Below are 12350 nucleotides of genomic sequence, written 5' to 3' on the forward strand. Positions count from 1 at the left end.
TACCTAATGTTTAGCATAAGAAGGCAAACACTCTAAAGATGAAGTCACCCTCTACTGAGTTGAAATGAGTAATAATGTAAGAGAAACCGCAAATCAAGCATCTATGCAGCTGTACTATATTTTCCCTCATGACTTCCCCAATTACATCAAATGATCTTTTTAAACAAGAAAATATGGCTATAGATACAATTCAACTGGAGGAGAATAATTCCTAAATCATTAGGTTTTTCACTACAAGAATCAAGAGAAGTTGGCTGTATTTAGTGTTAAATAAGAGAATTATTTTGAGAATGAAATATATTATATGGCATATGAAACACTGGGATAAAGTATACTAATATCACCAATTCACAAGTATGTTTTTACTTGATTGGTTATTGCATCGAGTTCAATAATGCAGCCAGGTCGAGCAGTAGATTGTTGGCTCACAATATTAAATACTTCTCCAATAAGTTTCTGTAAATAAAAGCACAAAATCAATAATTTATTAATCTATCTCAATATGACATAACATTTCAGACATTAAAGGCCCCTCTAACTTAACTGATTGACAATGACAATTCCAACATTCAAAGAAATATTGCAACTTGTTATACTCAGTCTTATTCTCATTTTTTAAACTAAATAAGCAGTTAGAAAAATCAAGTGTTTACATAAATAGTAAATAAATAACTTCAAGGCATCTTTTAACATGTCTTCTTCATGTTGCAACCTTAAAGCTCCATACAGACATTTTGATAATATTCCTGAAAAGATGGCTTATATAAATGCCAGAAAAATAAAAATTATAATGAATTCTGGTCTTGGTATAAATACTTACTCTTAAAATAAGTGTCAGTTTTAATATACTTATGATTATAGAGTAAATAATCTTCTTTTGGCCTCAGGATCTGATATGGTTCACCACGGTACTGTTAGATCCTGTCTTTATTTAAAATGTTAACATTTAATTCATCATGGAACTTTCGCTTTAATTTTGTTTAAAACGTTGCATTAAATAGTAATTAGCTTGATTACTGTTTTTCACCACTCACTCACCCTAATTCCAGCCCATCTGGAAGAAATATGGTACCAAATCTAATTCCACAAAACTTGCTGGGGCTTAACCAAGTGGCTCTCCACCTGAGAGCAGCTGGCTTCACAGCACAGGAGAATGCCTACTGAAATACAGCACCAGCTGGGGGTAATACCCTATGTGGTGGGGGGCTGCCTCCATACTACAGTATATGCCTAAGCTGGTGATTAATAAGATGCCACTTCCTCCACAGCGAGGTCTGCAGACCAAAGTGGCGAGGAAGAAGTAACCCCCTCTCTATTACACCCAACAACGCGCCTATATAATGTTTTCCCTGTCCCCACAATCTTGCTCTTGATGTGCCTGAAGAGTGCTGGTGCTCAAAAGCCAAACATTTCTGTCAGGGAACCTGGTCAGAGGTCCATTATACTTTAACCTGAAAGCTGAGGCAGGCACTTGACTATTTTGAACTCACGTTACTTAACCAACCTACTAGTACAAAGAAGAGTGACTGGTCAGGGTGAATGATCCTGGTTTGTTACTACAAAATGTGGACATAAAAAAAAACTGTGTCTGAAATTCAAGGATTTCTTGATATTCCCATACCTATTTGAAATGTTGATGGGAAACAGCAGCAACTAAAAAAAGACAGGACTTCAAAGGGCCTGGTTCCCGTGGGAAAGTTTGGGCCACTCCACCAGGTTAAAAAAAGGGGGGAAAAAAATACACAACAAAACAAAACACCCAAGGGAATGCAGAATTTGGTGGTGGGAGGAGGAGGCTACAATGATGAAGCTTGGCTTTGTGACTATAAGCACAGGAACAGCTTTCTGTTATGTTAATTGTTTCTCCCCTCCTCCCCGCCCCCGCCTCCCAATTTCCCTGCTATGATGAGTACTGACGGTACAATTACAATTTAGGTTCCAAGGAGTATTATGACTGAATTGGCATCATTACACAATGATACAATACCAAACTGGAATCTGTGTTTCCCTTGTCTTGGAGATAAAGGATGCAGACTGGAAACCCTATACAAACCACTAAAAACACACACATAGGATGTAGCTAATAAACCCATATAAAATAGATAAAATAGAAGCATAAGAAAATACTATATTCAAAAGAAACAGAAAAAGAAGAAAAGAGGAAAAAAGAACAGATGAAACGAATAGTGGGAAAAATAGCCAGACAGAACTTAAACCCAATTATAGCAATGAGATTCGAAGTTAATGGTCCCTACTCCCCAAGCAGAGGTGAAGCCTAATTCCCCCTCTCCCTTGAGTGTGGGCTGTGCATAGTGGCACAATGACTTCCAAATAGAGCATGAAAGGGTAGGGGAAAAAGGACGATAACTTTATACTGGGAAAATCTGGCAAACACTGAAAGCATGTACCCATCATATAATGGGATGAGAAGGGTACTGCACATCTGTGGTATTCCCCAAAACTCATAAATTCAGTGTAAGCATGAGAAAAAATAGCACAAAACCCAATTTGAGAGAAAATTCTATAAAATATCTGACCAGTACTACTCAAAACTGTCAAAGTCATGAGCAAGAAAACTGATGAAGAGCCTGGTCGGGGTGGCTCAGTGGTTGAGTGTTGCCTATGAACCAGGAGGTCACAGCTGATTCCTGGTCAGGGCACATACTTGGGTTTCTGCTCAATCCCCAGTAGGGGGTGTGCAGGAGGCAGCCGATCAGTGAGCCTCTCTCATCATTGATGTTTCTATCTGTCTCTCCCTCTCCCCTCCTCTCTGAAAGCAATAAAAACATATTAGAAAAGAAAAAGAAAACTGAAGAAACTTTTACAGATCAGAGAAGACTAATGATAACACAATGTGTTTTTCTGGATGAGATCTTGGAACACATTAGTGGAAATATCAGTTAAGTCTTAATAAAGTCTGGAGTTTAATTAATTTTATCATACCAACAATGGTTTATTAGTTGTGACCAATGTTTCCTGGTAATGTAAGAGAAAGCTGGCTGTGGGGTAGTCTGGTAACTCTACTTTACTTGCTACTTTTCTGTAAATCTAAAACTATTCTAGAATTAAAAGTTTATTTAAAAAATAACTAAGGCAATGAATAAATTAATGTTTTCAGAGTATAGAGATAAAGGAAAAAATAAGATCATTAACAGAGGCTGGTGGTTTAATGTTAATAAAGTCCAGAGAATAAAGAACTCCATGATTCCTATTTTGTCTCTGATTTGTTATTTCAATAATTTAGCTTGCAAAAGTAGAAATTTTCTACAATGGATAAGTATTACTTCTAAATTTTTTTTAATGGAAGGTTTAAGAAAAGAAGTGCATTGGGCCCTGGCCGGTTTGGCTCAGTGGACAGAGTGTCGGCCTGCGGACTCAAGGGTCCCAGGTTCGACTCCGGTCAAGGGCATGTGCCTTGGTTGCGGGCACATTCCCAGTGGGGAGCGTGCAGGAGGCAGCTGATCGATGTTTCTCTCTCATCGATGTTTCTAGCTCTCTATCCCTCTCCTTTCCTCTCTGTAAAAATTCAATAAAAATAAAGTAAAATTAAAAAAAGAAGTGCATTGGTAATGTGGAAGTAGAATGCCAGGATAAATAAAGAAGTTGCAAGAATGTGTCTAACTGCTCTAAATGAATTTATATTTTCTGGAAAAATAATGCCCAGGTTAGGGGAATTTTGCAAATGAGATCAATGAATAACACAGGAAGTTTCCTGAGAAATCATAGGGAATGTCATATCCAAAAGACTAAAAAAGGCAAATGTTCCAATTTTCAAAAAAGGAAAACAGAAAGTGCTTGATGTCTACTTAGTACAATGTTGTCATCAGGAGAGAACAGGTTGTATACATTCAATCTACTATCCATTAAAACAGTCATAGCATACATATTTCACTTCCTTTTTTTTACTTAAGAAGATTTGGCAGACAGGGTGTATTTCATTTCAGCAAAGTATATAACAAGCTGCCTCATGGAAATCTTTGGGACAGCTGGAGAAATATTCCAGACAATAAAAACGAAAAAAGATTTCAAATGTGCACTACTAGACTCTTCACGCCTGTACTGTTTAAAACTGTAATAAATGACTTAGATGAAGTTGTAGATACAACATTCATCAAATAAGCTGATCCTGTAAGTCAGACAATAATAACATATCAGAATATGGATTCAAAAATATACTAAAAAGTTGTATTGCTAAGTTGAGCCTAACAAAATGAAATGTAACAGGAAAAATAGGCCAACATTTGGGCCCAATTCAAATGCACAAATATAGAATGGCTTACTGGCCAAAAAACCAAAAACTTTGAGATATTTGGGAGTCAGCTCAATATGAATCAATTACATACAAAGGAGGTGGTGTGATTGTCAAAACACAATAGTATTTAATGACAGAGGCCATAAGACTGCTATATAAGAAACCTAACCAGAATCAGATGTAAAAATTCAAGGGTACAAGATAGTTGTCATCAAATATCTGAGGTGAAATATAGGAAAAGAATTTTAGACTTATTCTAAATGGAACTAGGACTAATGAATAGAATTTAAGAAATACAAATGTAATTCTGATAGAACAGTGAGGGTAATTCAGACAGAATGAGCTGCCTTTAGAGTTAAGTTTTCCTTTTTTGGAAGCCAGATGACAAATTGTCAGAATGTGGTAGAGGGGTATAAAGCATCAGATGGCTGGTTAAACTAAATGACTTTTAAAGTATCTTTTGACTCTATAATTTTAAGATGCTAAACCTTTGGCTCCATCCAGTTCAAGTTGTTTTCTCACTGTTGCTGGAACAAGCCTTACTTATACATATACTTTCCTATATTCACACTTACTATCAGGCCATTCTCTCACTCAGGCAAAAAAAAAAAAAAAAGAATTTGTCTTTCTAAATATTATTCAGCCATCACAAATAAATCCAAATACTGTTTTTAATGAAGACTTCTATGCCTACCCTAAACTGTTATCTCTATCCTCTGAATTATAAAATACTCTGATGCCATCTGTTAAACAATTAATTACAAACAATCCTCAGACACTTTTTCTGCCTTAAACTGCTATTTAACTTTTTATTAATAACTAGTAGTTCTGCGCACGAATCCGTGTGCCAGTAGCTCGCTTCCGCCCTCCTGTAGCTCCCTCCAACCCCTTCTCCCCCCGACCCGGCTCATAGCTTGCTGCCCTGCCCCCTCCTGTAGTTCTCTGCCATCCACTTGTAGCCAGTAGCGCCCTCCTGTAGCTCCCCCCCCCCCCCCCCGCCCACACACCCACCCATAGCTTGCTGCCCAGCTCCATCCTGTAGCTTTCTGCCACCTGCTTGTAGCTTGCTGACCCACCCTCCTGCTGATCCATGATCCGGTCGTTACGCTGTTGATCGTTATGTAACAAGCATTTGCATATTACATCTTTATTATATAGGATTTCTATCCTCAACTAAATTAAAAGCTCTTAAAGGCAGACACTGAAACTTACAGTCTGTGTCCCCTACACATTTAGAGGCACAGCAGACACTCATCTTTGTTTTTAAATATTGGAAAAAATTTTATTAGAAGAGTTGTTTTATAAAGAGGCATGTTTTTATAGGTAAACTAGAAGCCCAGCGAAATCACATGGCCCTGCCCACCCGTGCTGGTCTTTGGTCGTTACAGTGTTAGGGCCACAGGCCTTTTATAACATAGATAGACAATCCACTATTCAAATCTGAGTATTAACTAATAGACATAATTTCTAGTTCATATGCAGAACTATTAGAGATACTGCCTCCCACTGATAATATATTCCAACCATAGCACTTTTTAAAATAATGAATCAAGCTAAAAAAAGTCAAATGTTCTAAACTTAACACAGACATTATTAAAGCTGCCTTAGAAAGACTAACAGAACCAAACTAAAAAGTAAAAAATGTCAAAAAGAAATTGTCATATTTTAGAAAAAGAAAAATTTATTTCTTTAAATGTAAAATGTATTGATGTGTGATGTGTAGACTATAATTTTGATTCATGTACTTCAGAGCATAAATTTAAAAAAATGAATTTGTCATACAGAGCCCAGAACATATGGTCATTTCGTAACCACCAACAAATAAAGATCCTAGACAACGTAAAAAAATGATTATCAGCTTAGCTGTATTAATAAAGTTTAGTAAATACTTACTGAAGATTCTGGATCTGACAGTTCATCTAGTAATTTCCTTGCATCTACCACAGCTTGATAGAGTCTGAGATTTTTGCCATCAGAAGCAACAAAGCAAGCACTTGCAGAATTGCAGTATGTGCCTGAAAAAGTAAACACTGGCATTATAATGTAGATTATTATTAGCTAAAGTATGAGAAACAATATTCATACTTTTCTTTTTAGGCATAATCATGGTCAAGATCGTAATTAAGCACATATAATAAATGGATAAAAAATTACTGGCAAAAAATTTCAAGAGAAACTAGATTATGAGAGGGAAAAGATTAAAAACAAATGTCTAGAAATTCTAAACATAAGTCTGATCCCTACATTCTGAATACTTATTTAAAATCCCCCTAATAATGACAAGTATAAACCATTTGGTGGATAACAAATAACAGTTTAATGCTTTTATTAAGTTCACAATTAAAATGAACTTACCAAGACAATAGCTGGGAATCAGAGTTGGAAGCCAAGCTACATTAGAGAAGGCTGAAGTATGTAAAGAGTTAATTCGAGCCAATTCTGATACTCCTCCAGTGTATGACAAAGGTCCTATTGGGTCTACACGCCATAGAATCAGTTCACTGTAGATTGCATTTGGGTCATGAAATGTACGAGTTGCTGCATTTCTAAGAGGTTGTTTCGAAGAACCTTTTATATGTTTTACAGGATCCATTATCCTACTCAATTTATTGACTGAGTCCCATTGACAATCTGATTCAGGAGTCAACAAAGCATTATGATGAGATGATGTCAATAACAATGGTAACACTGAATGACATGCCAGGTCATTGAGGTGAAATCGATGACCACAATATCTAAATTTGTGAGATACAGTTAGAACAGTGGTAAAGGCAGACTTATCAGCAAAAGTGACTGCCCACTGATTTAAAGAACCATCTATATGTTTAGAGACCATCATTACTGTGGGCGCTAGAATGTTCATATTTGTACTGTGTGATCTATAGTGTGACTGTGATCTGTGAGGACTGCCTACAGCCATCATGTCTTGGTATAGCAGAGTGGGATGAGACTCTTTTGTAGCATTTATGCAGGCATACATCATGATATTTTTACTAAGAGAGCTTGCATCACCAGAAGGAAATGCAACAGGAATCCGAGAAGAAAAAGAAACCTGAAAAACACAAGTATATGATTAAGTGTAAGTAGCTTGCGCCTCCTCTCAAAGTCTTCCAAAAATTTTCTATTTTCAAAATGCCAAATCTAAGCTTCCTAGCAAAAACTATAATTTCAACTTTTTATGGTCTAATCCAGTGATGGCGAACCTATGACACGCGTGTCAGAGGTGACACGCGAACTCATTTTTTTGGTTCATTTTTCTTTGTTAAATGGCATTTAAATATAGAAAATAAATACCAAAAATATAAGTCTTTGTTTTACCATGGTTGCAAATATCAAAAAATTTCTATATGTGACACGGCACCAGAGTTAAGTTAGGGTTTTTCAAAATGCTGACACGCCCAGCTCAAAAGGTTCGCCATCACTGTCATAGTGTAAGAGAAGACTGAAGGAAAAAAAGGTTCAAGTGCCTTGCCTATACAAATAAATGACCACAACCACATCTAAACTTCAAAAAAATAACAGATAAAGCTAGCTAGACTTAGTTAATATACTCAGGGGGTGAGAGGAGGGGGCTCATCCTGAATCACATTTTTAGGGTAGTTTCTTACTTTATTCAAAATACTGCAAAAAATATCAACATACCTATATTCAAATACTCAGTATCACATTTCAAGCCCAATTCATTTTACTTTGAACTATTCAAGCTTGCAATGTAAGTATTCTCTTCTCAGTTGCTTATCAAAAACAAAATCTTTGCCCTATCAGGTTTGGTTCAATGGATAGAGCATCAGACTAAAGGATCCCAAGTTCAATTCTGATCAAGGGCACATGCCCCGGTTGCAGGCTTGATCCTCAGTAGGCGGCGTGCAGGAGGCAACCAATCAATGATTCACTCTCATCACTGATGTTTCTCTCTCTCTCCGTCTCCCTTCCTCTCTGAAATCAATAAAAATGTATTTTTTTAAAAAATCTTTGAGTAATTCTGAAAACCTGTTAAATCTGCATATAATCTGCTTCCTTTTATAGTTATATAAAATGTATTAATTGTTTTGTCAATAAAATATACCTGGACTTGTCTAAATATTCCAGGATTATATTCATCCAAGTACTTTATGTGCCACACCAGAAAGGTACCATCTACAGGGTGTATAGTAAAAAGCATGTCAGGATTCTTATTCCATTCAGTTAGCAGCATTTCAATCTTCCGATCAAGCAGCACAGTAGGTAGTGGCATTGGTGCACTAGACCATGAATAGGTTCTAGGACTTCCCTCTCGTTCTCCATCTTCATGTTCTGATGATCCTGTACCTGCCTCAGATTCTCTGTCCAGGGATAACTCTGAATCAGAAAATAACTGTGTCAATACATACAAGTTTTAGTACACACTACTAATACTATAAAAATTCATTTATGTACTAGACTGCAAATAAATAGCATACCGTCTTTAGAAACTCTAAGTTCCTTTTCCAAATTATGGTCAAAAAAAAAAAGCAAAGAAGGAAACTATTTTCTGGTCTGAACGGAAAATTACTATACTTCTTACTTTGGATAAAATCAAAATTTAATTCAGACTACCATTATAACCATTAGCAAAATTTATTCCCCAAAAAGTGATATGGCTTCCAAAATAACACAATACTCAAAGCAATATATTATAACAAAACATATGATGGTCAGTAAATATTTGTTGAATGAATGGAAAAGTCAAAAGGAAGGAGAGCGGAAAGAAAGAATTACAAACTAAAAGTAGCACCACAAAGAGTTGTTACTTTGAAAAAAAGAAAAACCTGAATATAAGATACTAACCATGGTCTAGTTTCATATGTAAACCCCTCTCTCTTTCCTCCTGTGAATGCTCCTCGTCTTCTCTATCTGCATCGCTTTCATGATCTACCTGCTTCTCAGAAAGTTTTCGTAACTCCTGCATAAATATTTCAGTAGATAATGTAAAATGAAATTCCTTGTTGTTTAACCAATGAACCACAAAGCCACCATTTCCATCATCGATGTTAAATACAGTGCCAACCAAGGCACTTGGAATATCTGTGAAAACAAAAAAAGATTTCAAAATGAATTTTTAATGGTTTTAAAAATATTGTAAGTGCTGATAAAGATCAATTCCATACCTACACAGAAAAAAGTGCTAAACAAGTCAACATAACTCTAGCAGGATTTGTAAAAAATTTAACTGAATTTAATGATAAATAAAAATATTAAGAACTAATGACATAGACTTATATGGAATTAAATTACTAATTAAATACCAAATACACCAAATGTACAAACCTTTATTGAATCCTGGTTTGGGGACAGAAGAACAAAAAGCTAAACAGAAAAGCAACTATAAAAGACATTTCTGAAATATCTGGAGTAATTTTTTTTTTTTAAATATATTTTATTGATTTTTTACAGAGAGGAAGGGAGAGAGATAGAGAGTTAGAAACATCGATGAGAGAGAAACATCGATCAGCTGCCTCCTGCACACCTCCTACTGGAGATGTGCCCGCAACCCAGGTACATGCCCTTGACCGGAATCGAACCTGGGACCTTTCAGTCCGCAGGCCGACGCTCTATCCACTGAGCCAAACCGGTTCCGGCAGGAGTAATTTAAATTTAAATATGAACTGAATATTAGAGGTTATGGAATTCTCATTTTCTTTTCTTTTTTTTTTAATATATTTTTTATTAAGATATTACATATGTGTCCTTGTCCCCACGTTACCCTCTACCCCCCACCCCCCACCCCCCACCCCGCTCATGCCCTCACCACCCCGTTGTCCATGTCCATTGATTAGGCCTATATGCTTGCATATAAGTCCTTTGGTTGATCTTTCCCCCTTACCCCCACCCTCCCCTACCTTCCCTCCAAGTCCCGACAGTCCAATCAATGCCTCTCCGTCTCTGGATCAGTCCTTGTTCATCAGCTTATGTTGTTCATTATATTCCACAAATGAGTGAGATCATGTGGTATTTATCCGCTCTCCAGTTCCATCCATGCTGTGGCAAATGGTAAGAGTTCCTTTTTCTTCTTCCTCTTCTTAAAGAATACCTTTCAGCATTTCATATAATGCTGGTTTGGTGGTGATGAACTCCTTTAGCTTTTTCTTATCCGTGAAGCTCTTTATCTGACCTTCTATTCTGAATGATAGCTTTGCTGGATAAAGTAATCTTGGTTGCAGGTTCTTGCTATTCATCACTTTGAATATTTCTTGCCACTCTCTTCTGGCCTGCATGGTTTCTGTTGAGAAATCAGCTGACAGTCGTATAGGTATTCCCTTGTAGGTAACTGACTGTCTTTCTCTTGCTGCTTTTAAGATTCTCTCTTTATCTTTTGCTCTTGGCATTTTAATTATGATGTGTCTTGGTGTGGTCCTCCTTGGATTCCTTTTGTTTGGGGTTCTCTGCGCTTCCTGGACTTGTAAGTCCATTTCTTTCACCAGGTAGGGGAAGTTTTCTGTCATTATTTCTTCAAAAAGGTTTTCAATATCTTGCCCTCTCTCTCCTTCTGGTACCCCTATAATTCTGATGTTGGTACGCTTGAAGTTGTCCCAGAGGTTCCTTACACTATCTTCATATTTTTGGAATCTCTTTTCTTTTTTCTTTTTCGGTTGGGTATTTTTTGTTTCTTTGTATTTCAAATCTTTGACTTGATTCTTGGGATCCTCTTGTCTGCTGCTGGATCTCTGTAAATTATTCTTTATTTCAGTCAGTGTATGCTTAATTTCTAGTTGGTCCTTTTTCATGTCCTCCATGGTCTCACTATACTTATTGAGGGATTCATTAAATTTATCGGCGGTTTCCATAAAATTCTTGAAAAACCTTATAAACGTGGCCTTGAACTCTATATCCAGTCGTTTGCTTTCCTCCATTTCTGCCATTTGTGACCTGTTTCTTTGTCTCCGCATTTTGGCAGCTTCCCTGTGTTGATAGAGTGGCCCTGTGTGCCAGGTGTCCTGTAGGGCCCAGTAGCTCAGCCTCCCCAGTTACCTGGGGTGGACACTCTTGGTGCACTCTTGGTGCCTTGGTTGTTGTAGAATCACTGGGAGGAATTGACCTCCAGGCCAATTGGCTGTGAGAATCAGCTGTGTCTAAAGTGGGAGAACTTCTGTGCTGAAGACACCCTTCTGGGGCAAGACTTGCTTCAGTGGGGCTTTGGTGCTCACTGAGTCTGCTCCCTGAGTGTGTCCCTTATGGATCTGAGGAGTTGCAGTCTGGATGGCCCCCCTCTGACCACTGGGTACAGTGGCTCCTGGATCTAAGGAGGTGCTAATTCAGCCTCTGCCTGAGGCCACACAGCAGGAGCCACGAAGAGGCTCAGCTGTGAAGCAATGCAAGCCGCTGCGGGGCCTTGGGCCTTCTCTTGGAAGTTCCGGGTCTGCCTGGTTCGGCTGCAGTTAGGTACATTCACATGCAAAAGCCTCTGCCGCAGCCTGGGTGGGGCGGGGTCTCAGGGAGTCAAAGGGCGGAGAAAGCAGCTATGGCCGATTCTCTGCCCAGAGTCGCGCGTCTCAGTGTCCCGGTAACGGCTGCAAGCACCTCTGAGGGAAAGCCGCCCTCAAGTTCGCCCACTGCCGGACAGACCAGCCTCTCCCCGTATGAGTCCTGGGTCCCCAGAGACTTCCCGGAACCGGAGTTCAGAGCAGCTGGGACCTTGTGATTCAAAAAGACAGCTGCGTCCTCAGGCGCCACCCCCTTTCCTCGCGCGCGCGAGCCGCAGTACCTCTGCACTTCACCTCCGCAGCGCCTCTGGCTCTCAGCGTGCTTTTCTTTCCTTCTAGTTGTAGAATTTACACTCAGCCAGCCTTCCTGTTGTTCTGGATGATGTTTGCTCAGTCCTTTGCGGTAATTTTCAATTGTTGTGTGAGGCGACAATTTCCCGGTGTTTACCTATGCCGCCATCTTAGTTGCCTCCCTACTTCTCATTTTCTTAAGTATAATAATGATATTGTGATTATGTGAAAGAATTTCCTTAGTCTTAGAAGACACTTGCTAAAGTATATATTGGTGATGTACCATGATATGTGTCACTTATGTTGAAAAGATTCAGAAAAAAATTTACACAGGGGGCAGGGGCAGACTAGAGAGGTCAATGCAGGAA

At 38.2% G+C, this 12350-nt stretch overlaps 1 protein-coding gene across 3 annotated transcripts in view; it reads right to left on the reverse strand.

Annotated features, from left to right (window-relative positions):
- DMXL2 (Dmx like 2) overlaps positions 1–12350 on the reverse strand; it is a 163346-nt gene that overhangs the window by 79182 nt on the left and 71814 nt on the right. For all 3 annotated transcript variants that reach the window (XR_004966358.1, XM_036301475.1, XM_036301466.1), the window contains exons 10-14: positions 9059–9295; positions 8319–8590; positions 6608–7304; positions 6146–6267; positions 367–456 (exon numbers count right to left, since the gene is read on the reverse strand). Coding sequence is in view for 2 of the 3 variants with exons in the window: in XM_036301475.1 (XP_036157368.1) it covers positions 367–456; positions 6146–6267; positions 6608–7304; positions 8319–8590; positions 9059–9295 (1418 nt within the window). In the remaining variant the exon portion in view is untranslated. The remainder of the gene's footprint in view (positions 1–366; positions 457–6145; positions 6268–6607; positions 7305–8318; positions 8591–9058; positions 9296–12350) is intronic.

This window comes from Myotis myotis, unplaced genomic scaffold (assembly GCF_014108235.1).
Source record: "Myotis myotis isolate mMyoMyo1 unplaced genomic scaffold, mMyoMyo1.p scaffold_m19_p_1, whole genome shotgun sequence".
Classification (NCBI taxonomy): Eukaryota; Metazoa; Chordata; class Mammalia; order Chiroptera; family Vespertilionidae; genus Myotis; species Myotis myotis.